General features: G+C 41.8%; 1 protein-coding gene across 5 annotated transcripts in view; it reads left to right on the top strand.

Moving 5' to 3' along the window:
* The window catches only part of tle2a (TLE family member 2, transcriptional corepressor a), a 51,366-nt gene extending 28,975 nt beyond the window's left edge, over positions 1 to 22,391 (top strand). Inside the window, exons 3-20 of one of the 5 annotated variants that reach the window (XM_042481401.2) lie at positions 1,184 to 1,247; positions 6,115 to 6,159; positions 9,519 to 9,581; positions 10,009 to 10,050; positions 10,640 to 10,853; positions 11,287 to 11,303; positions 13,158 to 13,253; positions 13,875 to 13,919; positions 15,400 to 15,561; positions 15,771 to 15,897; positions 16,837 to 17,036; positions 17,390 to 17,469; positions 18,198 to 18,447; positions 18,769 to 19,016; positions 20,145 to 20,292; positions 20,492 to 20,642; positions 20,829 to 20,905; positions 21,236 to 22,391. In XM_042481401.2, coding sequence (XP_042337335.1) covers positions 1,184 to 1,247; positions 6,115 to 6,159; positions 9,519 to 9,581; positions 10,009 to 10,050; positions 10,640 to 10,853; positions 11,287 to 11,303; positions 13,158 to 13,253; positions 13,875 to 13,919; positions 15,400 to 15,561; positions 15,771 to 15,897; positions 16,837 to 17,036; positions 17,390 to 17,469; positions 18,198 to 18,447; positions 18,769 to 19,016; positions 20,145 to 20,292; positions 20,492 to 20,642; positions 20,829 to 20,905; positions 21,236 to 21,343 — 2,137 coding nt within the window. In that variant the 3' untranslated portion in view covers positions 21,344 to 22,391. Of the gene's footprint in view, positions 1 to 1,183; positions 1,248 to 6,114; positions 6,160 to 9,518; positions 9,582 to 10,008; positions 10,114 to 10,639; positions 10,854 to 11,286; positions 11,304 to 13,157; positions 13,254 to 13,874; positions 13,920 to 15,399; positions 15,562 to 15,770; positions 15,898 to 16,836; positions 17,037 to 17,389; positions 17,470 to 18,197; positions 18,448 to 18,768; positions 19,017 to 20,144; positions 20,293 to 20,491; positions 20,643 to 20,828; positions 20,906 to 21,235 lie in introns of all 5 variants that reach the window. The other 4 variants (XM_042481395.2, XM_042481389.2, XM_042481382.2 and 1 more) reach the window with 4 other exon arrangements.
* The last annotated feature ends 5,015 nt before the right edge of the window (positions 22,392 to 27,406 follow it).

Below are 27,406 nucleotides of genomic sequence, written 5' to 3'. Positions count from 1 at the left end.
CGCTAACCCCCCCATCAATCTATCTGCCGCCTGCAAACAAGTCGGCGTAAACTGCCGAGGGCCCGAAATATACTACCTCTCTGGGGAGGGAGGGGAGGGGGAGTCAGAAGAGATGGAGAGAGAGTTGTAGAGCTAACAAGGGAGGGTTGGTGTGCTTGGACCTGATACATAAACACATTTACAAATGGAAGTGTGTGTGTGTGTGTGTGTGTGTGTGTGTGTGTGTGTGTGTGTGTGTGCGTGCGCGTGCGCGTGCGCGTGCGTGTGCGTGTGTTTGCACATCCAGTCATTGGCATTACACAGTTTTAGAGGACACCAGGGACAGGTTTGGTTGAGACAGACAGAAATATGGGACACATGGAAGAGGTGTTTGGCTGCTGTGTGTGTGTGTGTGTGTGTGTGTGTGTGTGTGTGTGTGTGTGTGTGTGTGTGTGTGTGTGTGTGTGTGTGTGTGTGTGTGTGTGTGTGTGTGTGTGTGTGTGTGTGTGTGTGTGTGTAAGAGAGAGAGAGAGAGAGAGAGAGAGAGAGAGAGAGCTACCACGTCAGGTCACGCTGTAGCCGTGGTAACCTGACATGCTCAAAGACTGAGCAACAGACACAGGTCATGTCCTGAACGGAAGAAGAAAGAAGTGATTGTTAAAGCAGAAAAAGGCAGATTTATTACACATCCAGACAGAACTGGCACTTTTGACCCACTTAAGGCAGAAGCTTCGACTCTGGTGAAAACTTGGCAGAGTGTGCTGTCGAAGGTGAAAGAAGGGGGAACGGTCAGACAGACAGAGAGACAGACAGACGGACTGGCTGGTAATTGGGGAAGCAACAAAATGAGGATGAGTGGAGGGCACATGGATAGATTGAAAATTGTCCAGAGAGAGAGAGAGGAAGAGAGAGACACCTTGGATGTGCCTGCCTGCAGTCTTGGCTGGGTTTCAGGCTCCAAGCGTGACTTCGTCTATTTCTGCTCTGCTCTGAGGTGATAATGGGCTGTCAGCACCCCAGTCACCCTGCTCCCTCCTCCCCCACTGAGTGTGAGAGAGGAGAGAGTGAGGTGACGGGAAGAGAGAACGAACGGGGAGTAATTTGTTGTCATGTTGCTAATTGCATTGTGTATTTTTTACATGGGATATGATACAAATCAAACTCACCATCTTTATTTTTTTCTCACTCTTCTCTCTTTTTGCAGTTTGAAACTGGAATGTGAAAAGCTGGCCACAGAGAAGACGGAGATCCAGAGGCACTATGTTATGGTGAGACACACACACACACACACACAAACACACACAAACACACACAGGCCATGTCTCTCCACAACAAGTGTAGTGCCAAGTCCACTAAATCCCTTTCATCTGCTAACAGCTGCCAAACAACACCCACCAAAAACCACACGCAAGACCACACACACACATATTATAGGACTGCAGAATAAACAGCACTTACATGGGCGTGCAATCCTGTGCTTGTGTTTGCACGTGTGTCTTCTGAGATCTGTACTCCTGGGCTGTACTGCTGATGTAAAGCTGTATGGTTGGTGCAGCGTTTGTGTTACATTTTTGCTGGTTTATGTTATCATCAAAAAGGTAAACTTTGGAGTTTTTCACTTCCAGCAGATGTCCAAAAGTGTAGCGGTTTAAGATCCTCAAATGTGGTTTGTTAAAGTTAATAACTTTGAGCTTTATGCCTTGTTTGTTTGTTTGCAATTAATTCCTGCTAATCTCTGAGATTTCGAATGCATTTGTGAAATTCCTCCTTTTGTTTAGTTTTTTGGTCTGGAATTTGCCTCGAGTAGGTTAAAAAAAAACAAAAACTTTTGCACACGATTTTGGACTATGTTCTGTATCACAAAAAGTTAGCATAAAAACAAATTAGCTAACATGAATGCAAAACAGCTCTGGATTTTTTTCTAAGAGTAAGCTGACATTGGTAGCATGCTAGCTGTATATCATACAGAGTACATGCATAGTGGGTACTATGTGTTTTTTTACAAAATGTGTCACAACACTGGCTACAAAACTGACTGCCAACTTCCTCACTTATTTTTTCACCATACATTATTGGTCTGTACTGCCCCATGCACATATTCTACAAGACTGGACGGCAAAAACCACTCAGTATTACCTTTTTTGCCATTTCAGTGGTGGCTTTTTTAAAAAAATCTATCCTTAAAGAGATGCATCTCCTTGCATTGAACACTAGAGGCGTACTCCATATACTATACGGAAATAAGGATGTAAAATAAAACTCATTCGCAATGAGGCGTGAGACTGTTGGTTGTATAAAACAAGACATTTGAGTTTGTCATTTCAGCTTCAGAGAAAGTGTAATTTTTCATTATTTTATGCCATTCTAAAGATCAAATGATTAACAGGTTATTTAAAACATTAACTGACTAACTGATAGTGAGAATTAACATTGCAGCCCTGTACTCTACCCAGTAAGCTATGCAGACTTGTAGTTGTTTCAGTGTCGTGTCGCTGGTTGTCAGTCATTCCCTCCCACACTGCTCTTTTAGAGGTTAGTGTGATACTACTATGCATTCTCTGACATTGCTGCTTAATTTGCCCATTCATTGTAGATATTCCTCTAAAGTTTGAAGCTTTTGCATCTCATGATGGACAGACGAAGTTATAGAGGTAAAGTGTGACTATTATTTGAATCTCAGAAACAAGGCAGAGACACTTCTTAAAATCTTTTACAGAAACATTCAATTTATAGGCCTACTATTGCAGGAATGTTTTTTGTGTGTGTGTAAACATAACATTGAAACTAATCAGTGTGGGAAAAACTATGTATGCACACTGTAAGCTGCTGTTCTAGGCTCTTGTAAGAAGTTTCATTTGTTGTAATGGAAAAGCCGATACTTCAGAAAGCTAACTTTCTGTCCAACAGAAAACAGGCAAACCAAAGATTCACCAGCTTTTGAAATAATGATAAATCAGACTTAAATAGCAGTTTTTTGTGTCCTCAAAGACGCTTTAAATAGGGAAATATTAGGACTGGGTAAAAAAATCGATTCATCAATGTTTTTTTTTCCAATTTAATATCGATTCATAAATTCCTGAAATCGATTATTTCCGTTGTAATCACGCCCCGCTCCCGTTGGGGCAGTGTGAGTGCCGTTGGAGTGTGATTGACGTTGTGCAGAGGCCCCGCTTGACCCCCCAAACAACGTCTGTTGTTTATTCATTAAAATGGTGATAGTGGCACGAGGTACCAGCATGTTAAAATCAGCGCCCACAACATTAAAAGCCGACGTTTGGGTACACAAAGTCGATAGTAGCTACGTGGTGTGTGAGCCTCATGAGTCAGTGTTAAAACACTGCAACAATATGACGAACCTACGTAACCATTTGAGCCGACACCACGCAAATGTTTTGCAACCGTTGCTAACACTAAAGCTGTGGATCACAAACAATGCAGGTAGACAATTAAGACATAAATGTTTATTACTTTTGTTAAGTCTGGCTCAGGCAAAAATGTGCACTTCTCTGTACTTTCAATTTATTTAATGTTTTAATTTTTAATCAATAAAGAATAATGTAATGGTAAAATAAGTTTTGGTGTCAGTTTGTTCTAAATCAGTACAGATAATGCACGCTTTATTGAACACATATCAGAAGGTATTCCAATGAATTATCTGAATATTTCTGACATCAGAACTGAAGTGATATCAAAGCAACTCGATCAATATTGAATCGAATCGAATCGTGACCCAAAGAATGGAAATTGAATTGAATTGTGAGGTTCTTGACAATACCCAGCCCCAGGAAATATAAGCACATTAAAAAAATTAACAGTCAATAAATTGTCAATAAAATAAAGTGAACGATTAAAACTGAATTGAGCAGACGATGGAATGAGCATTGTCTACCAGGGTTTTGTTTAGCCATATTTGCGTTTTTCAATGGCATGTCCACAACTTTTGGACCTGATTGCTACCTCACCTGCATTCAGATATTGGCCGGTGGCTTCAAGTTGCAGCTCAGGAATGTCATGAACACAGCAAAACATGGAGAAAAAAAAAAGAAAATACACAAGGGTAGATTTTCTGCAGATAAATGCACCATCACACATTTATAGAGGGTCATAAGTGATGATCGAGGGGGATTACTTTTGTATGAGTCTACACATCCAGCAAAGTATACCTTTAATGTGCTTCATCTGCAGTCATACCATTCAGAGGCAGCACTGTGTGAATAACTGTGGCTTTATGATTGTAAAGGAAACATGATCAGCAGATCTTTCTTTCTGGATAAAGAAAAGGCTAAAGCTCTTTGCTTTTCTTTCTTTCTTTCTTTTTTTTTTTTTAATCTGCAAACCTCCAGCCTTGATTTTACCTGTGATCAGAGCCACACACTACCTCAGCTGACTGACTGTAGGCTGCCCAGAACCCGCTCTGCCAAAAAAGAGCTATGTGGCAATCTTGGCACGAAGCGGAGACTTGTGTGGGGGGGGTCGAAGTTTTAGTGATGGGGAAGGGGGGGGTAGCTGGCATCAAGCGCAGGCCAGGTCTCCTTTCCTGGCTGATGATTTGGGTTTGGACGAGTTTGGATGTTGCTAAGCAACAGGCGAAACTTGGCACACCAACTGCCAAGCAGAGCCGCCAGCTGCCAGGAAAGGCGTCTTTTATGGTGGCACACACAGTGCACGAACACACACACTTGCAGGGAAACATGCACACAAAGCACATAGATACACACGCCTACACAGTTGCAGGCTTGTGCTACAAACACACACACCTGCACACACACACATGCGCGTGCTAACTGCCAGGAAAGATGTCTGGAGAGAGAGGACCCCTGCCATCTCCTCTCCCATCCTGCCAGCCTGTTCTGGCTGCCTAGCTGCCAATCTCCTCTCTCCACAACCAGCCACGCTGAAAAGCAAATGTCAGCCTGTCACTTTTCAAGGCATCTGACTTTAAAATGCTCTCCTCTTTCGTCCATCTCTGAAGGTAGAGAGAGAGAGAGAGAAAGAGAGAGAGAGGGAGGGAGAGAGAGAGAGAAACCCTCACCTGTCTCTCTCTGTGGCACTCATCTCCTCCTGCGTTCCTCATAGCTCCTTGTACTTTCGGGTAAAAGCCAGGGTCAAATAGCTCACATTAGACATGATTATTGCAATAGTCTGTCACCTTCCTCCGCCCGGCGACAATTTCCCTGCCTCGCTTCGGGTTTCTGGCTTCCGAAACGCGCCTCAGGGTCATTTTAGCGCCATTGACTTTTAGAGGAGTCAAGGTGAAATTAGTGGCAATGTGCTTTTAGGGACATATGTGCACTTTGGAGTGCACGTGTGAGGGCTGGCATCGTCTGAAGCAAGGAGCAAGAAAAGATTTTGTGAGTAGTTCTGGGCGCACGCTGTTGAATTTGTGTAAAAACAACGACTGAATTGCCAATTTATGTAAATATAACACCACACATAAAATGAGGCAGAAATTAAATGTTTTGAGCCGTCATCCGCTCTTGCCTTGAAGAAAGAATATTTGTGGGTTTTTTTGTTTGTTTGTTTTCTAAGATGTCTTTAGGCAAAAGGACGGCATTATTCATTTTTTAAATTTTCTAACAAATCCCATGAAAAGATCAAACCCCACAATATTTTAGTCTGACTTCTAATACTTCCAAATCCTGAGGACGTTAATGTTTTAAAAACAGGTCACAAATAAGTTTAATTTCTAAAAAAGGCTCAGTAATTTCCTTAAACAGCTGGGCACCACAGATTTTTAGAAAACTTCAATAAAACAGGAGTAAATAGTGTTTTTTGGGGGGGACTTTTTTCACATAGTACATCTTTGGTGTGCCAGTGAGTATTTTAACATGTTTGTGTAGGTGAGATCAACTGCAGGATTAATTTATTGTTGGTTTGAGGCTTTTTGTGGGATTTGTTCCACAAATATAGAATATCACCAGAATTTTTTCCTAGCCTGTTACGTTTTATCATTTGTATCACTTCTGCATTTTATCTTTGTGCAGATGAAATAAAACTAAATAGCGGCATCTATTTTAACTGCTGGGATGCAAATAATTCCAACAGTTAAAGTGGATGAAAAATATCCGTACATTTAACAATTCATGTTGTCTGTGCAATCGTGTATATTTACTAATATTCTTCTCTGTGTTTCAGTATTACGAGATGTCCTACGGCCTTAACATTGAAATGCACAAACAGGTGAGTGAGCTCCAGGTTTCTCTCACGCTCTTTTTGCCTCTCTTTATGTCTCTCTCCCACTCTCTCTACCTCTGCTTCATATTCCTTTATATATTCCATTGTTCTCCTTGAATATTATTGCTCACTATATTTACACGCACAGTAATATTCCAAAATAATTTCAGATATGACATCATTCTGATTTTGACACAGGTCATTTAAACAACATATTTCCTGCATATTCCAAATTCATCCTTATTTAAATACAGCATTTTCCAATGTCGACATGTGGGACATGCCAATTTCTCGTTTTTAGGAGCATTATTTTGACATGTATACAGCATGTTATATGCATCTCCATTGGGGTTTTTAACGCAGTTTGCAAAAAGTGTCATCTTGCCTGTTAGCATTTTCATGGATATGTTGTACACAAACCAACTTGCCAAGAGTTGTAAGGCTTTGTGGTAGAGATGTATGCCTAAAAGAAAAGCCCGTATTTCTAGTTGAATAGAGAAACACACTTACTTTTAAATACTGTGAAAGACTTCAATATCGACAGGTGATTGGATGTGTGAAAAAATGGCGACGCCGACCTATTCAAGATGGTGGTTAAAAGAATTTAAGAGGGAGACTGTTTGCACAGTTCAACAATCAGTGGAAAAGAAGCAAAATGGCACCAGTGGCTCCGGCCATTCTACGTTTTTCCACGTTTTGACATGATAAAGATAGGTGGAAAATGATGTTTTGACTTCTCTCAAACACAGCAAAGGTACATGCAACTCCATAAAACAATATGCCATTAAAACGTACAAATATACAAGATGCAAAAAGGCAGGTAGGAGCGATAAGTAATCTAAACAACATATTGGGGCACATTTATCAGTATGCATTGCTGCATGTAAATGGGAATATTGGTGGAATATTCTTTTTAATTAGTCAAACAGCTTTGCAGTAATATTGTTTTTTAGGAAATAAGAGCAAAAAGGAAAATATTTTGTGCATGTAAACGTAGCGTAGTCACTGCCTCTGCCGCCTTTCTTTCCTTTCTTTTGTCCTCAATCAGCTCAACTCAAAGTAACTAATATTTTTAGGAAAGTGTGTGGGTCTCTCTCTCTCTCTCTCTCTCTCTCTCTCTCTCTGTCTGTCTGTCTCTGTCTCTCTCCCACTGTAATATCAATCCTCTCCCTGATGGACCTATAGAGCACCGTTATGCTGTGGAGGCGTTAATAGGATCCACAAACAGAATTCATTTCTCCACCACAGACAGATGAAAATACTCTGCCCTTCCCCAAGCCTCTCCTCTCAGCTGCCAAAAATCCATGTCTGTTACTGCCTCTGTGCCCCATCCATCCATCCATCCATCCATCCATCCATCCATCCATCCATCCATCCATCCATCCATCCATCCATCCATCCATCCATCCATTCATCCATCCTTTTTTCTCCTTTCCCTTCAGTTGCTGTCTTACTTTGTCTTTTTTAATGCTCCTCTGTCTTAATCTCCATTTCTTCACCATCCCTGTCTCTGTCTCCTTCCTTTCCATTGATTTCTCTTTCTCTCTCTTTATCTCTTTTTTTTTCTTTGCACACCCTCCCTCCACCTCTGTCTCCTCATAGACATACAGTCCATGCTGAATTTCACTTTAAATCAGGTCACTGCCTTCCTGCCGTCTACTCTTTCCTTCTCTCTCTGTTCATTTCACCATCTCAATCGCTTCGCTTTTGTCGTGCCGCCACTCCATCCCCTCACCCCATCCCCCAATCTCGATTTTCCCTCCCCCGCCTTCCTTCTGTTTCTTCCTTCTCTGTCTATTTCTCCTTTCCCTCCCACATCCTTCGTTCACTCGCTGTCATTTCCTCAACCCAATCTGCCCTTTTCCTCCTCCTCTGCCTCCTCTTTTCATTTCCTCTCTCCCATTTTGTCCTCCCCTCTTTATCCTCTTTCTCTCGATTGCTCATGTTCTCTCTGTCCCTCTCTCTTTCTCTCCCTCCCTCTCTCTCCTGAAGATGTCATTTAGTAGTTGGAGTTCTCTAACAAGAAATCATTGTGTCTCCCTTGGGGTGGGGGGTGATGGATTCAGAGGATGGAGGGGTGGAGGGGGGCACACTGCCTGGCTGAAAAATAGAGAGTGGAGGGAGGGAGAGATGCGGGCAAGCAAGAGGAATGAAAGAGAGAGAGAGAGAGCATGAGAGAGGGAGAGGGAGAAAAAGGAGGGGGTGGAAGTTCAGTCCGGCATCAATAAATCACTTAAGAGAGAGAATGGGATGGGGAGTGTGCGCGTGTATTTGTACACACACAAACACATTCTCACGCATGCAAGCGCACACAAACACACACACACACACACACACACACACACACACACACACACACACAGGCAGCGGAGTCTAGCTGTCAACAAGAAAAACAGCCTGCGGCCATAATGATGTTGTCATGATCTCTGCATGCATATCATTACTGGCCCTAACGGCCTTGTTGGGCCTGCCGCTAAACATGTTTGTGTGTTTGTGTGTGTGTGTGTGTGTGTGTGTGTGTGTGTGTGTGTGTTATGGACATCACGTGACAATGCTTGTACACTGATTACTGCACTAATACTGGGAGAGGAGAAATGGAACAAGGGATGGATGGAAAGAGCGATAAATGGAGTGTGATGGAAAGAAGGACAGAAAAAAGGAGAGAGGGATGGAAAGAGAGATGGGGGAGGGAGGGGGGAAGAGTTTGCTGTTGGCTGTGTAGTAGAGCAGATCGAGACAGACACACACCCACAGCAAGAATCACTGACCCCCAGCAGGAACACACACACACACACACACACACACTCAAGCATGCAAAATGCAGAAACACACAGACAACAGACATGCACGCACACATGAGAAACACATGCACACACAAGACACACACACACACACACACACACACACAGAAAAGATGGTGATTCTTGCATCTTTTCCTCTTAACACACACACTCACACACACTCACACACACACACACACACACACACACACACACACACACACATATAAACACTGTGTGGGCTGGCTGAGGCCGCAGCAGATGCTGTCCATGAATATTTTAGCCAAACTCCCTGGCAGAGTTTCCATTTGCATGGACCAAATGTAAGCAGCTGAAATATTTACCACACTGGCCCTGGGAGAAGCAGGCCACAGCCACACCGTGTGTGTGTGTGTGTGTGTGTGTGTGTGTGTGTGTGTGTGTGTGTGTGTGTGTGTGTGTGTGTGTGTGTGTGTGTGTGTGTGTGTGTGTGTGTAACCTTTATGAGTGTGTGTTTTCTTTTTGTTCTGGCTCAGTCTTGGCTTTGCGAATGTTTGTGTGTGCGTTTATTCATCAAAGCAACAGTATCTTTTTTTTTCCTTTCAGACGGAGATTGCCAAGCGGTTGAATGTGATCTGTGCTCAGCTCATCCCATTCCTGTCACAGGAGGTGGGACACACACACACACACACACACACACACACACACACACACACACACACACACACACACACACTGTACTGCATTCAGCCCTCTCTTTCTCCTGTCTGACAGCAGCCCACACAGAAGGCGTGCACATGCATACACACAATAAGTAATAACACACACACACACAGAGCTGCAGATGGACACAACTTCAAAGCACGTTCCTCAATTGCCAAATGGTTGCATGCGTTCACATGATTCCCAGAGTGAGAGAAAAAAAAAATCTGTATTTCAAATATGCTGTTTGTGAGTCTGAATACTTTTTTACACTAATTAGGAAAAGTTACACCTCATTAATATTGATTCAGTCTACAGAGAGAGAAGGAAAAGCTATTGAATTTTAAGTGTTTGAATCCACATGCCCTTACTGACCTCTTGGTTTGTTCCACAGCATCAACAACAGGTGGTCCAGGCCATGGAGCGCGCCAAACAGGTGACCATGGGGGAGCTAAATGCTTCGATAGGGGTACGTGGGCTCCCCCCTCTGCCTCATAGCGTGTGTACCTTATCCTCCCATTTATTTATTTTTCCTCCTTTTTCTTTTATTAAGGCAAACATCAATTTGCCAGTACTAAAGTGTACAGATTTATTTCATAAAGATGGATTACAATTTTTGAAATATGAATAATTGGTTTAAAAAATTATTTGTATTCAAGTGGCCTCACCAGCTACCTGAACAGCATCAACAGTCAAATTATGGGCCCCATCAAATATCCCATGTGATTTTCCAAATATTATAGAGAATTAAAACAAACTTTTACGTAATGTTTCAGTTTAAGTTGTTTGTTTTATTTCCCATCACGCTGATTTGGCTGCAGAGCTTTCCGTCCTAAAGAGCCACTACCTTGACCTCAGCATTTCTCCCCTCGTACACATCGCAGCACTTAGTTCCCTCTCTTTCCTTCCTCCTCTTGATCACTTCCTGTTGAGCCACGTCTTCCATTGCTTGTAAGTCACCCAAATCTCTCTTTCCTTTGCTTTCTCTCTCTTTTTGTTACGTCTTCTATTCTCCCTCTCTACAGCAGCAGCTTCAGGCCCAGCACCTCTCTCAGCATGCCCAGGGTTTGCCAATGGGCCCTCACCCGTCAGGACTGCCCCACCCTGGCCTGGCGCTTGGCGGAGGGTCCGGCCTGCTGGCCCTGTCTGGGGCTCTGGGGGCCCAGCTGGCTGCCAAGGATGAGAGAGCTCACCTAGAGGCAGCAGCAGCTGCTGCCGCCGCTGCAGAGCACCACAGAGGTACAGGAACACTTTAATTTGATGCCTGTTTACTCATTTTCCTTTCAGTTTGTGTTCCTCAAAGCAAAAAGTGTAAAAACTCTAGATGAGTTTAGGCCTGGGACAAGAGTTGGATTGCATTCTTAGAGATGAAAACTGTCTCGCTGAGGAAGGGGTAGAGTAAACACCAAAGCTTGGCTCGATGGATCCTGATGATTGGCTTTGCTTTGGATTTTTGGCAGGACGCAGGAGTGTTGCTGATAATAACACTCCTCAGGGATATTTTTCCACTGAGTCATCAGCTGTAGAGTGATGTAAAGTGATGGCAGATAATGTTGCATTTATGTGTGTGTGTGTGTGTGTGTGTGTGTGTGTGTGTGTATCCTTATCTGCATTTTGCTGTCCTGTGGCCCGGTACCTGGATGTGTTTGCTGCTTCTGCCTGGAATAAACAGACCGTGAAGCAGGACCAGTGAGTACAAATTACTACACAATCACTTCAATCAAGTACACTCTCACTTGTCCGCCCATTTGTTCAGCAGTTTTTGATATTTTAGGCAAATTCAGCGCTGTACATGGGTATCCACTCCACAAAAAGGTTTTTTGTCATTTTCTAAGGCTGTAAAAACTATAGAGAAGCCGAAATAATAACTTGGAAATGTAGATAGAAGACGTATTTTTTAAGCTTTATTTAATGGGTCCTTAGTATTGCATTTCATATGTAAAAAAAATAATAATAATTTCCTTAAAATGGATACTTGGTAACTTTTCTACACAAAGAACTTTTTTCATATTTGCAGCAACTGTCAGCACTTAATGAGACAGATAATCTGTGGAAAAAAATCACATCCCTCTGCTTACTCTATTGCCTTGTTGTGCTTCTAATGTCCTTACCACATGTTCACAAAAACAACCAATCACAGCAGCAATGCAGCTGTCAATCATGTCAATCACTGTTTGTGAACTGCCGTTAACACGGCAGTGATGATCAAAAATATTCAAGATTCTGTTACTGCATTACTTATTTGTTGCCTCAGATGTTTTCAGAAAGATACTTTCATGATGTGTTTAGCTATTAATGAGAATGTTTGTTCGTCCACCATGTTGGAAACAATCATGCCAAGAACTCTCCACTGCCCATTGGCCAGAGCAACTCTTTCATCTCACGGCTAAATCGTACTCTGTTTCTGAAAACATCTGAGGTGAGAAATGAGCAATGCAGTGATTGCATTTCAGAATTAATTAGCACTGTCTAATTTAACAGATAAACCACAGTTCACGAAGAGTGATTGAGGTGATGGACTTGATTGTCAGCTATGTTAGAGACCGCACAGCTCTGATTGTTTGTTTTTGGGGTACTGCAGTCAATTCTGGTGAATGTCTTGAGAGGCGGTAGGAAGAGGATAGACATGGAGAGGAGGGACATGTTCTTTTCCACAGATTGTCTAAGTTGTTTTCTAAGTTACTACAGTAAGCCTTAACCTCACTGGATATTTATTCATTTATTTATTTCATATATTTTATAGTATGCCTGAAGATAAATGTGATATATTGTGCATGTTCCATGCTTTTTTCCACTATAATAATTATGACGTTAGATAGTTCTGTACAAGAAACTTCTTGCAAATTATTAGGAGGGTATTCAAGCGTTAGAGACATGTAAAATAAAGCTCAACCATTTGGGTTTTTTAATGGTATATTTTGCAGGTCACTGATTTTACAAACATGGTTTAATGAGCAATAAGTAAACATGCCTTCTGCCACCCCACTGCATGGACTCTAGTCAACATACTCTTAAGGTTCAGCTTAGTGTTGTCTTTTCTTATTTGCCCGTTTACAGTTTTAAAAGTGTTGTTAGCTGTGGTAAATTGAAAGAACACAGGTTTGCTGTCACTGATGCTGAACCCTGTATGACAAAACTTTAGATCTCAACATTATATCAATACCATTATAAAAATTGTGACAATACTGGTCTAAAAAACTATGCATCAGTGCCAAAACACGCTCAGACCGCTCCACATTCTTTTCTGCTGCCTTAAAAAAAAATTGAAGCATTCTCTTTCTTCCTCTCACTCCTACAGTGAGCGGCCCGATCGATGCGGCCCGATATTCTTTCACATTCATCTCCGCAGCTTATGAGCCTGACATGATTTATGCAGTCCCTCTCACCTCATTATCACCCTCTTCCTCCCTCGCTGCCCTCACCCCTTTTTTTCACTTCTTCCTTCCTCCTTCACCTCTTTGTGCCCCCATGAACACCTCCCACTTTGCTCTTTGCCACAATGTCTTGCTCCCTCTTTTCTCACCCCTCGCTCCCCCTCTGCAGAGCTCTCTGTCCAATGGGGATAAGGGTCGCCCAGCAGACTACCTCAGCAATGGCAAGAAGAGGAAAGCTGATGAGAAGGAGTTCATGACCGACTATGTGAGGCACTTTCATAACGCTCTTAAATGTTTAAGTAACTGAAGGAAAGTTTCGCCCAACTCTGCCGGTGCTCGCCAGATAAGACTTGTGGTGTCTGCACTGTGGACTTTGAAGACCTGCTCTCATTTTAAACCGTAATTGAAATATTCAAACTCCCTGCTGTCATCACTGCATTATTGGTGTTATTGTGGAAAAGCAGATATGTTAAGCTCCGTAAGGGATTATTTTTATTGTGAGATAAATTGGTAGTTATTTTATTAAGCTCAGCATTATCGCTTTGTTCAAGAAGACCTGCAATATTTATAAAAGCAGTGCCTTTGGAGGATTTCACCTCTCAAGTTAAACATCTAAAATTAATTAATTACATTTGCACTGCCCATTGAATTTACTTCCAACAATCTCAGGCAATTAGATGCCAAGATAAGATATTCCATTTTCGTGTTTGCAATGTAACGATTAAAGCTCTCAAGACAAAAAATGTTTTATAAAACTTTTTCAGCTTACACACACACTATAGTCAGTGTATGACTTTGTGTGCTGTATATTTCTACATATAATCTACATACATCACACAGCAGAACAGGAATATCTAATCTTACTTCCTCTCTCCTTCTCTCACAGGGCAGCGATGCAGATAAGAGTGATGATAATTTGGTGGTGGATGAGGTTAGTAGGCGGCCGCCGGCCTCTATTGGCCTCACTTCACCGCTTTCATCTGCATACATCATGTAAACACACCCAGCAGGACCATCTGAATATAACAATAATGATAATAAAACCCCCCGCCTCTGTCTGCCCTTCATACACAACCATAAAGTACATATGCATACACACGCTTGACTGCAGTTCTCGCTACACCTCTGTGTACAATTCAGTATAGATGGCTGTTGAGGTTTTATTAGTTTTATGAATGAGTTCTGACTTAGTGGATAGTGAGGTTGGAAAATTAAAGTTGGCTTCTGATAAAGAGTAAAGTAAAAACACTAATCAACTTTCTTTTTTTTCTCTTTTTCTCAAAATGGCTGTCTTTGTCTTCAAAATGAATGAGATGACAGTAATTGAGACTATACCCAGTTCCCAAAAGCTTTTACTTTGCAGTGTTGGGTGGGTCTCATTCGGAAAACTCCTCTGGTGCCAGGAAGTGATTTCTTTTATGTTTACTGAAAAACAATAGTTGGCACAGCAGTTAAAGGACAGGTTCAGTGTTTTGCAAGTCTGTTTTAAAACAGCCGCCAGTGGCTCACATGAACACTGAACCACATTTTTCTCACTGTAATCACCTGATTTTCTTTGGTTGGACTGCTGAAGCCTGATGTTAACGTCAGATAAACTTTGGAATACGTTATTAAAAGGGCACTCTTACCAGGACGTTTTGTAAGCATTACTTATTTATTTAACTATTCTAACTATGTAACTAACTATTCTATTTATACAACATTGTATATTTAGTATTAAAATTAGCAGATGAGGAAATATTATGAATTTACTGTTTATTTATTAGCAGGCAACACGTGCAACTTATTCTTTCTCAAGAAACAAAACTTAAACCATTAGCAGCCTATGTGTGGTTATTGGGAGCAGTGTAGCACTGAAGAAACAGCTTTTCTGTAAATAAAATAAAAACAAAATTTATAGAAATAAAAATGAGAATCAATACTTAGTTTACACAACATGCCAAGGTAGAATAGAGGTAAGATTTATTCATTTATTTAGTCTTAGTCCTGCATCTAATGTCTCTGTAGGTTTTTGAAATACAATAATAAAAAAATAATTTTAAAAAATCCCTAAAGGGGCTATTTTTGGGGCAAGCATAGTGAGAAAAAATCATATCATTTATCTTTATCTTATGTGCAGAGATGATTACAGCAAGCAAAACCACTTTCAATGTCCAGATATTCATATATTCACCTGACTGTTATTTTAATACTGACTTGAAAGAAATGCAACTATCTCCTATAAAGCCAGAATGGTTAAACAAGCTAAAAAAGAGTTAATGCACGATGGAAAAAAATAAAACAAAAGAAACACTAATGGATTCTTAAAGATCTCTGTCACATTCAATGCTAAAACACCACACTGATTGAATAAATCACCATTTATTCCTAATTCTGCCTGTTTAAGAATGTGTTAAATGTTTTGGATTCAGGACCCATCGTCCCCCCGCAGTGTGCAGTCCTACTCGTCCAGGGAGAACGGCCTGGACAAGATGCCCCCGTCCCGTAAGGAGGGCCCCCCTCAGGCCAGCCCCGCCTCCCTGGCCTCCTCCAGCAGTGCAACCTCCCCGTCTCGTGGCAAAGAGCCCCCGCAGGTAAAACCACACGTGTACGTCTAAGTGGATTACAGACAGACATAAAAAGGAAATATTTGCAAGATGTTCTGTGGTATGACTGTCTCAAGAATGCAGATATCATGTATATGTTTCTGTGCTGTCAGCCCTCACTGTATTCTGCTCAATTTTACTAAATAAATGACCTTTTCTGTCTTGAACACTGTTCTTTTTCCTCTCTGCACTCCCAGAGGGAGAAGTCTAGTACTCCAGGTATGAAGCCAGGAACCCCCATGTCTCAAGAGTCCAACACCCCAGGACCCAGCGGACCTCCACAGTTCAGACCTGTCCCTGGCAAGCCTGGTGTAGACCCCCTCGGTAATAACATCCCATGAGCTTGCTTTAATTCCCCATAGAACAAATCTTTCTGTACTTAATTGTTGAAGGGGATCGTTGGACTTCAGGTTGCCTGAAGTTAGTGTGAAGTGAACCTGTATAAAATCTCACGAGAAATGTCTCCATCCGTTCTTTTAGGGACACAAACTTTCACTGCACACAGCATCAGTTAAAAATATGAATCTGTCTCTGCAGAGATGAGTTTTTCGCCTGTACTGGCTTTGTTACATGTAGTGATTCTATCAGCATTGGGCCGCAGTAGTTGGTATGGGTGTCAGCCAGCTCCTCACCACCCACCACCATCTGGACTTAATAAGCAGCTGTGGGCAAAAAATATTCAGCGCCCCTCACTTTTTAAATGGAAAGATTAGGAGAGGTGATGGACTGTGACTGTGAGCTGCTTCATAATGAGCCTCCATCTATTCCACTGTATCTCTTTTCTCTTTTTTTCCCCTCACATCACCTGTTAGCCCACACACACACACACACACACACACACGCACGCACACACCATTATTCATGCATACGAACATGCTTGTAGACGCAGCTTCATGCACAGGGGATGATGTAGAGGACGTTTATGTGAGCACACACAGAAATTTGCACACACACTTTGGCTGCAGGAAAACACGATGACCAGCAGGGGGCAGTAGTGGTCTAGTGCTGCAGTTTAGGGATGTTGTCTTGCCTTTTGCATGGCAGGCAGCAGCTTGTTCACTGCCTGTCAGTCACAACTGTCTCTCACACTGAGAGGCCCTGCAGAGGGAGTCACCTTAATAAAATGAGGAGCTCATTCTGGTCTTTGCTAAAATGATAAAAGTCTCTAAATGACTGACGTACTTTGTATCAGCTGCTTCAATCAATCATTTTTTCACTTAAATAATTCACAATAAACTGACTCTCTCTTGTCTTCTCTTTCAGCTCTGGGTCTGAGAAACCCTCTAGCAGTGCAGGGAGCGTACCCTCCTGGGGCTTTCGGTCTGCCTCCTCCAGGGGTGAACGGGGACCTGGCCGGGGCGGCAGGTTACGGCGCCGGCCTCCATTTGGTCTCCCCCCAGATGAACGGAGCTGCTGCAGCAGCAGCGGCAGCAGCTGCCGCAGGCTACGGACGGTCCCCTGTGGTGAGCTAGACGCTCAGCAGATAATTTGTCTTTCCAGTGTCACTGTCATATGGAATGCCTCAGCATATAAACCTGTCTCAGAGGGCAAAAAGGGGGATATATATGTGGGAACTAAGGGAGTTTTTTAGAGGTAGAGCAGCTGTGTTGTCATTTATCGCAAAGAATCTATGACCTTGGCTCTAGAAAAGGGTCTTTTCCCTTATATGATCTCATTTTCTTCTGATCTTTCATCTGATACTGTCTAAGTATTACCTGTCTTTATGAGTGAACTCTGTCCACCCCTCTCCATGAACACAGATATCTCTTTAAGGTGTTTTTTTTTTCCCTCACATCAGGATTTCTTTCTCTTCCAGGTGGGCTATGAGTCTCCACACCCGCATATGAGGGTCCCCGGGCTGCCTGCCAGCCTGCAGTCAGCCGCTTCCGGAAAACCGTGAGTTTCCACTGTTTTTCCTGCTATCACTCAAATCATCACCTGTTCACTATTTACTGCACTTAGGTTCTTTCAGTTACAACACCAGAAGAAAAGACAAACAATGAAAGATGCTGAAGGGAAAAAGTGAAGTGGAAAATGTTTTAATAAAAGACTGTTTGACTTGTAAGTCTTTGTTCATCCTCAAAGCATTTGAAAAACGTTTTTTAAACAGTTTTTATCAGCGTTACTTCCATTTTTGGCTCCACTTCACTTTGTTGTTCTGAGTATTTTTCTTGCGTCTGCAGATGAATGACTGATATATATGACATGACGTCAGTGATATTTGCAGAAAAGCTTCAACAGACTTAAGTAGTTAAATACAGAGTTTTTCAGTTCCATCCAACATTATTAGTAAATGTCAGGTATTAGTCACTTCTGTGTTATTCTGTCTGAGAATGCAGAAATCGCAAGTTGAAAGAGATGAGGTAGTTTGAGGGAAAAATGTCTACACAAACTAGTTCTGTAACTTTTTAGCAGTCTCAGATGGTGCTTATCAAAGTATGTGCTATTTTTCTTGTTCGTTGAATAGTTCAACAAAGTCCTCTTTTAGAAACAAAGACCAAATAATAAAATGTTTGCCCTCTCTCATCTCCCTCTACTTGTTCTGAATAAGTGTTTTTTGCTGCAGCCTTTAATCTCTCTGTTATTCATCCATTTTTATTCCCTCTTGTCTCCCTTCTCTTCAGCGCCTACTCATTCCATGTGAGTGCTGACGGCCAGATGCAGCCGGTGCCCTTTCCTCCTGATGCCCTGCTGGGCCCGGGAATCCCTCGCCACGCCCGTCAAATTCACACCCTGAACCACGGAGAGGTGGTGTGTGCCGTCACCATCAGCACCTCGACGCGTCACGTCTATACCGGAGGAAAGGGCTGCGTCAAGGTGTGGGACATCAGTCAGCCTGGAAGCAAGAGCCCCATGGCCCAGCTGGACTGTCTGGTGAGACATGAGGGAGGAGGGGAGACACTTATATGGATGTTTGTAGACTTGTATTTAATGTTTGTTGTGCATCTTGTGTCTTATAATGTTGCCTTACTACTTTTTTTTTCACACATAAAAACACACTTAAGATGATGAATCACATTTGTGCTGTTGTCCTAAAGCCAAATCCTCCAGCATCTTTATTTATTGCTGTGGTTCTGCTGTAGCAGCACGCCAAACTTTGTGTCTTTGTATCCCCTTTTCATCAATTACAGGCGACTGCAACACATATTATTGTGTATAAATGTTTATGTTTGCTGTTTTATTGTGCCTAATCAGAACAGGGATAACTACATCCGCTCCTGCAAGCTGCTCTCAGATGGACGGACTTTGATCGTCGGTGGGGAGGCTAGCACGCTTTCAATCTGGGATCTGGCCACGCCCACTCCACGCATCAAAGCAGAACTAACGTCGTCTGCTCCCGCCTGCTACGCTTTGGCCATCTCCCCTGACAACAAGGTCTGCTTCTCCTGCTGCAGTGATGGCAACATCGTCGTCTGGGACCTTCACAACCAGACGCTGGTCAGGTAAGAGGAGAGGAGAGAAACTGCATCATTTTAACTACTTTTAGTAAATACCATGGAAATGGGAAAATAGACAGACTCTGTTGAAGTTACAAGAAAGGAGAAGAGGAGGGAGTGATGGGAGACGAAGAGAGTCAATGGAGTGGGAAATGAGAAGGCAGAGACGACTGCACAGAGAGACAGAAGAAATTGTGTAATTTCTGAAATTTCACAATCTACACTGTCAATCATAAATGAGAGAGAGAGGGAAAAGCAAACATTGTAGACAGGCGACCAAAGCATAGGGGAGGAATACAGCGCAGAGAAGGTGGACTTAGCACAACCTCAATGTATCTGCGTGCTTTAAGGGAGGAAGATGCTACTTTTTTTCTAAAATTTCCAAGAAATGTGTGACTGTCTTTCTTTAAAGCATCATAGCATGTAACTGTGTTTTTACTTTGTAGTATGCAAATGTAAGGATGTTTTTTTCCACATTCAAAATCAGTTCTCCACTACATCTTTGTGTGTAGGAGAGGGTACTGAAAAGTAGCTTAGCTAAAAATGTTACCAGTGGCACTGGTCCATGTTATATACCTGACCTGGAAAAAAATGTAAGACAATAAGACTTTTAGTGTTTCATTATTTATAGGAAGTATATACACATTTATTTAAAAAAGTTCATACTGTAAAACACCATATAGTTATATGCAGCTACGAAGACATTTTAAATCTTAATTATTCTTCTATATATGTCAACAATTATAACTTCTCCTATGAAGCCATATTTTATATTACTACAGTGGTGTTTTACTCCTCTTATGGGTGTCCCACATTAAGAGTTACAGTTGTTGACAAATATATAAATGAACAAGTGCTCCATCTTCTTACAACATTCAAGTGATTAAACACTCTAATGTGAAATGCTTATATATTGCTTATGAATACATCATAGTGGGATTAATGATAAAGAATACATAATCCATCAGCATTTATAAGTAGCTGCACTTTTTAGAGACTTTTGTGGAATATAAGTAGTATATGAGTAGTAAGGAATGTGACAGTTCAACTTAAGCAAACAGATTGCAGTACTTTGGCCCGATAGCCAAAGAGGTCTACCTGTTCTGTTTTAATGTGAGTGTCTCTTCAATGCAGGCAGTTTCAGGGCCACACAGACGGAGCAAGCTGCATCGACATCTCCAACGACGGCACCAAACTGTGGACGGGAGGGTTGGACAACACAGTCCGCTGCTGGGACCTCCGAGAGGGACGCCAGCTCCAGCAGCACGACTTCACCTCACAGGTACACACTCACACACACACACACACACACACACACACACACACACACAAACACACCTCTGCGAATACAAATTAGCCCCACTGCAGTCCAGACTAATGGGCATTGATGTGCTGACAGGCTGCTGATGATCGTTAATGCTTACCCACTCTCATCTCAGCATTTCTCTCTCCTTTCTTTGATTCCTTTCTTCCCTCTCCAGATCTTCTCTCTGGGCTATTGTCCGACAGGCGAGTGGCTTGCTGTGGGAATGGAGAGCAGTAATGTGGAAGTCCTGCATGTCTCCAAGCCTGACAAGTATCAGCTGCACCTCCATGAGAGCTGCGTTCTCTCCCTTAAGTTTGCCTACTGTGGTACGTACAACCGCACATGGACAAGGGAAGCAGAATAAATCTGCTTCTCTCTTTATTCAGAAACGGTTTCCTCTTTTCACTTCTCCCATTCTTCTTTACAAAAGCAGCGCATCCTTTCAGGCCTCTCCATATCTCAGCTCCCCTGAGACTTTATCTGTTGATGGCTGTGTGTGTTTCCTCCTGTAGGTAAATGGTTTGTGAGCACAGGCAAAGATAACCTCCTGAATGCATGGCGGACACCTTACGGATCCAGCATATTCCAGGTGGGCCATAAAACACTTTGTTTTATGCAAAGCTTTTGGCACACACATTTTATTAGTTTATAAAATGACTATGTAAGATGGTGACATGATGACAAATTTTGATTTGTGGCCGGGAAACCATCCAGTTGTCAAATGCGGTTTATCTTTTCTTTTTTTTTTCCATTTTCCTGCTTTTTCATCTTCCTGTTTAAATATCAGGGGTTTATTCTGGGACACAAATATATCAGTTTTGACTGGAGTAATGTGAATTTCTGTGTCACTGTTTGTACAAAGACATGATTAACTGACTGTTTGTAGCTCATATGGCTTCCTCTCTGTCTCTGTGTTCAGTCTAAGGAGTCTTCGTCAGTTCTCAGCTGTGATATCTCCCCAGATGACCAGTTCATCGTCACCGGCTCCGGGGACAAGAAAGCGACAGTCTACGAAGTCATCTACTGAACTCTGATTGGCTGACAAAAAAAAACAAAAAAACAAATAATCAGGGGGCGGGGCCAAGGCTCTCTCCTGCACCAATGACTGTACAGAGCGTTGGAGGCATGGTAAACAAGAAACACTCAACTTGTACTTTGTTGTTTTGTTTACGTTTGTGAAAGAAATGGAAAAGAGAAGCAAGGGGGCACAAAGTCACATCTCTGGAAAAAACAAACAAACTTTGAACTTTGTTTTAAATGCTCTGAGAACGCTGGTTAGTCTATAGCTGCGCAATTGTGGGATTCCTCCAAAGAACTTTTGCTTTTGTTCATTTTTGTTCCTTTTTTAACAAAATAAAACCTCTGTAGTGAGCAAGAAATTAGCAAAAAACTTATTTTTTTAGCCTTTGAATTTTTCGCCAACAGTTGGACCACATCGAGTGGAAAAAGACAGAGACGTGGGTTTGAGGAAGTGTGGGAAGGATTCAGGGAGGGCTGGGAATTCTTGATGGAAAAATTCGGTCCATGTTCTTTGCTGTGTAAAAAGCCCCAGTCTGGGTCAGCTTGGCCCAGTTTGACCTGGTTCGGTCCAGCTACGTGGCTGCTCCTCGGGGCAGCAGATGCGTGGCAGATGGCAGGATGGTGTGCTGTGAGGTTCCAGCTATTTTTTTTTCTCCTGGCATAGTTTCAGCAGCAACATGATTGTATTATCTCCAGTACATACACAACAGAACAGGGCTTGGATTTTGCTGAAGTTTCCTGAGAGTTTGTCTATCTTACTTTTTACTTGATTATTTTTGCTTTATGAAAGAACAAAGCCTGACATATTGTGGAGATACTGGTGAAAACAGCCTGGATTTGAAAAACTATCAGTTCAAACAGCTCACAAAAAGGTACTCTCCAAGTTTTGGGGACGTGGCCTCTGCTACATCGTCATCTGTAACACTCAACATTAAATGTGTTTTTTTTAATTGTATTTGTCAGGGCACATACAGGCGGACAGGTATTTTCACAGCTGCATCATGAACCTTGCTATATATGGACATGTAAATAAAGTTCTCCAAGGCAAACAAGGATTTCATCTGTGAATTGGACTTGTTTTAAAAAACTGATGGGACAGCAGGGTATCTGTCAAAAAATAGTGCAATTTTTGAGGTCTGCCATGGATCGTTTGTGTTTTTCGTGAGCATCTTCTCACACAGGAAAAACAGATTGCAACATCTCCTTAAAGACCGATGCAGGTGTGATGGTGGAAAAAGTAGAAATGAGGTAGACCTGTTGTGTGTGCTGCACACTGCTGGCTGTCAAAATGTGTTTTCAGCGTCAGAATCTAGTAAGATTCTTGCCAGATTTAACTTGGAGGTTTAAAACTGAAAAAAAAATAATAATAAAAAAAGCATTTGCTGAATATTTGTTTAAACCATTTCAGCCAGAAAAGCATGTGCTCATAGTGAGGTGCCAGATAGCATCTTAGATATATTTAGGTAAAAACAAAGTATGTAAATGATGAGTACACTCTCTGTCTCTGTTCCACTGTGATGGAAACATTTCTCAATACACAACAGCACAAAGCATCTCCTCTAGTCAATGTCGACATCCTCATACGTGTTCGAAACTGTCTCGGGATTCAAATCCACAGCTAAGCAAGCTCCTCTGTGACTGGGGCTCTCAGAAATACTGCAGCCACATACAGTTGGGTATTTGTGCTGATCTGGCATGCAGTGTGGTGAGACAAAAGTGATCTGCAGTACAATAGGCTGAGAAAAGGGTTATCATAGCAATAATATCCAAGAGGACTTTTTCAGTGATTATGTGTGTAGTGGTAATTGTCCTGCCAAGACAAAAGGTTTAACCATGAGAGAAGTAAACCTAAGGAAAATTAAAGTAAAACATTTATCTTCTGTCTAGAGTAAAGGATTACTGGCACACAGGTAGTTATCAAGTCAGATTCATTTTATTGATTTTGGTGCAAAATTTCCACCATTTCTTGGACTCTTAAAATGCTTCTGTTAATACCCATAATTATGGCACAGAGCACTCTCAAGGTTGCAATTGACTTTATAAGTTTCCAACACATGCACAATGGAGTAAAGAATAAATAAGTCTGAACAAAGGAAACAAAAACACAAGTAAGATTGCGTGCCTTATTAGGGCTTTTGCTATATCCTAAAGTTAAGTCATAATAATTAAAAAAATTAAGAAATGCACACACATTTGTTAATAACATTTTGTATAGATTACTCTCTTCTTTAATATATTTTTCAGTGCACACCATGTTGATACAATTAAAATGTCATATTAACATATGCCATGAAAAATATGCCACGCAAAAGTCATCAATAATGTCATATATAAAAAATGTTATTTTTTGAATAACTAGTTATCAAATGCCATAAAAAATGGAAAAATGTTGTGGTTAGGTATGTCATGGAAATTTCATAAAAATGTTATTATAGTATAGTATTTCTAAAAATTATTTAAAAAATTATCAAAACAGTATAGCATGGCATAAAAGTATTTAATAAATTTCAGCATATTATGTAATAAGAATCATAAAAATTTCATAGTGTAGTATGTCATAAAAAGTGTCATGAAGAAATATATGGCATAAGAATAAAGCATTGTCATATGTTTTTAAAATTGTCAAAATTTTCAAAAAAACATGTGTAGTATGCTGTTAAAAAAGATCAAAGATACACCATAGGGTGTCTTGAAAAATGTCATGAAAACCTCATAGTGTAGTATGTAAAAAAAAAAAAAGTCAAAACTCAGATGTGTAAAAAATGTTATGAAACATCATGGCATGCAGTTACAAATACCATAAAAACTTCATAGTATAGTATGTCTTTAAAAATACAACAAAATCATCAAAGTAAAGTAGGCTGTGAAAAACACTATAAAAACCTGATAAAATTACAATTGCCTAAAAACATCATAAGTTAGGTTAAAATATAAAAAAAACGTCAAACCAGAGCATGTTGTTAGAAATAAAAACTTTGTAGTAAAGAATGTGGTTAAGATATTATAAAAACATCATAGTATAGCAAGTGGTTAAAAATGTCCAAAAAACATCATGAAAATGTCATAGTGGAGTAAATCATAAACTGTGATCGTACTTTGCTGTGCAAGAAACATCTCCTAGATACATCCTCAGTGATGTATCCTGGGATCATCGGGTCTTTCGGGTCCCACAACATCACACACCCTCGCCCAGGCAACCGGGGTTCCAGAAGCAACCCACGGATCAGCCCCTTCGAACCAAAGCCACCTTGTTGCTTTCTCTGCGACTTCACTTGCGAATTGAATGGCCCTCTTCTTAGCAGCTCCAGTAATGCCCAATCGAGTGAGGACTCTGCAGAGTGAGCATCCTGCAAAACCTCTGCAGGAGGTTTTCTACGGGCTCATAGAAGGTTCTCCAGCTTCTGTCCCTGCACTGCTCTACCAGTTCCCGGTATTTGGCGCGTTTCCTCTTCTTGGCTTCCTCAATACACTTGGCCTTTGGGCAGCTGCTAAGGAGATGTTCAAACCAGCCTCTTCCGGAGCAAAGCCGGTAGGAAGGAGTCTCGCTCTTCCCCCAGAGATGATGTTTGACCAGTCCTACTTCTCTGCTCACTCGCTCTTCCTCCATGCTTCCCTCAGACCTCCTCCTGGAGTAAATGGTGTCTCTCCTTGCCCTGGGCCCTGCGGACCTGGGTTTTTGAGAAGCAGCCCAAACCTGCTCTTCCTGTTGCCAGGGTGCCCACCAGTGCCTTCTGCCTCAGGCATGACTCTTCCACCTCCGCTGCCTTCACCACCCTCAGTTTCCTTCCTGTCCTCACCTCCATGCCGGCTGATGACACCTTGCTGTCCCTGGAGTCCCTGTACTGTAGTGCTTCTCGTGTGTGAGCCACCATGAACTCTTCAGTGAGGCCACTGATGGGTAGCTGCAGAGTGTTGCCTTTCCCTACAGTGCTGCACTGGTGAGGCTGCATTGAAGGCCCAGCCACTTCCAGAGAAAGCCACTGATCTTCCTCTCAAGGGACTCAACTGTTGTCAATGGGACTGCGCAGACCAGCAAAGGCTCTGTGATGGATGGAATGACAGTTCCTTCGACTTAGAAACAGAATCTGTCAGTCACCCTCCTCTCTTTTAGCACCATGGACCGTGACTTTTTGTGAAATTTGGAAAGACATGGGATACTCTGGATTTATATGATTTTTCGAACTACATACTATTCTATTATGGTTTGGGGATTTTTGGGAAAGACATACAATACTATGACGTTTTTATGATTTCTTTGTAACAGCATACTAAACTGTTTCATTTTAATTCATTTTGGAAAGATGTGTACCATGAATTTTCTTGTGATTTTTAAGTCAAGTCTGTTTTATTTATAAAGCCCATTATCACAAATCAGGTTTGCCTGAGATGGCTTTACAGCATACTACATCCCTTTGACCTCAGACCCTCACATTGACTAAGGAAAAACTCCCCCAGAAAAAAACTGTAATGGGGGGGAGGGGGTAGAAACCTCAGGAAGAGCGAAGGAGGAGGGATCCCTCTTCCAGGACAGACCTGCATCAGATGTCTTAAATAAAAATTAAGTTACAGTACAGGAATACTGTTGGGGCTGGCAGACTTGTTTATATTTATTCTCAGCAGGAGTTTTCGCACATCTGCCACATATGGCTGTCCCTCTGGAGGCGAAGTAGACTTCACAACTTGAGTCCTTATTGAGGAGGTCAAAGCAAGCGTAAAATATGTTCAGCTTGTCCGGCAGAGTGGCCTCACATATGACGGGGGTGCTCCTGCTTTTGTAGCCTGTGACATTTTGAATCGCCTGCCACATATCTACAGTGCTGCCACTGTTGCTGTTTCTCCAGTCTCTGCTGATGCCTCCTCTTACCCAGGATATCCCCCGCTAGCATGTGCGTTATGGCTACTCTGCGGTTTTGCTTTATGCTCCCTCATCCATCACTTCCCACCGGTTTCTGTTTGAGTCCAGCATGGCACAGCACTGCCGGATCAGCGGGAGTGGTGAGACCGAGGAGTTCCCGTGGTACAGAATCATGCGCATTAAATCAGTACAGAAGAAGTAATAACTCCATTCACTCCCATAACTCCCAATTAGTTGTTCCACGCCATTTCCTTTCTATGGTTGTCCCTATATAAAGTGCGTGTGGTGTCAAAAATAGTTGTGTGTTTCTCCACCTCCATAATTTGCTTCTCTTCGTCCATGTTGTCGATAGTGACCTCTGAAAATCTCTGACCTGTTGAACACAGGCCTGGATCCCCTCATTGTGACGTTTTGTTGATGTAGTTAAGTGAAATACGATCAGACATAAACACAGAGTTTTTTATTCTGAAAGTTAACTGGATGTTTTTATGTTGTGTAGCTTTCTGATATTCTGCCTGCGTTGCATTTGGCTGAATTTATGCGAAGTGCTCTGGTGTCCGGCAAAATAGAAGCCTTGTGTGGAGCTGGAATGGAGTCAATCTGCAACGCAGCAGAGCCAGTAGAAATGAACACATAGACTAGAGTGTGATCTATTTGCGTCATCTTCCTGCACACGAATCTGGTGGAAATTAGTGGTTAGCCTCCTCCAGTCTTAGTCATAGCATTGTTTATCATCCAAAATGACGAAAAAACGTCATTGTATATTATGTTGTCGTAACTCGTGTAAAAAATGTCATAGTTTACTATGTCATCCAAAATAATGAAAAAACATCATAGTATAGTATCTCGTCAAAAATCACATTAAAAGGTCAAAGTATTGTTTGTCATCCAAAATGACATGTGACAATGACAATGTCATAGTATAGTATGTCGTCAAAACTCATGAAAAAAAATCATAGTTTACTACATTGTCCTACATCATTAAAAAAAAATTAAAAACTCATAGTATACTATGTAAAACCCGTAGTTATAGCATGTCGGTGCAAGTGTGACTGTTAATTTGAACTCTCTGGGCTTTGCATGTGATTTATGTGATCAGCTTAATGGGAGAGATTGTGTTAAATGCTGAGCTGAAGTCAACAAACAGCATCCTGATGTAGCTGTTCTTATTCTCCAGGTGAGTGAGGACAGAGAGAAGAGCAGTAGATATGGCGT

This window comes from Plectropomus leopardus, chromosome 5 (assembly GCF_026936395.1).
Source record: "Plectropomus leopardus strain MGB_pleo_1.0 chromosome 5, ASM2693639v1, whole genome shotgun sequence".
Classification (NCBI taxonomy): Eukaryota; Metazoa; Chordata; class Actinopteri; order Perciformes; family Serranidae; genus Plectropomus; species Plectropomus leopardus.
Note: the sequence above shows the minus strand (reverse complement) of the source record. Positions and strands in the feature narration are given on the sequence as shown.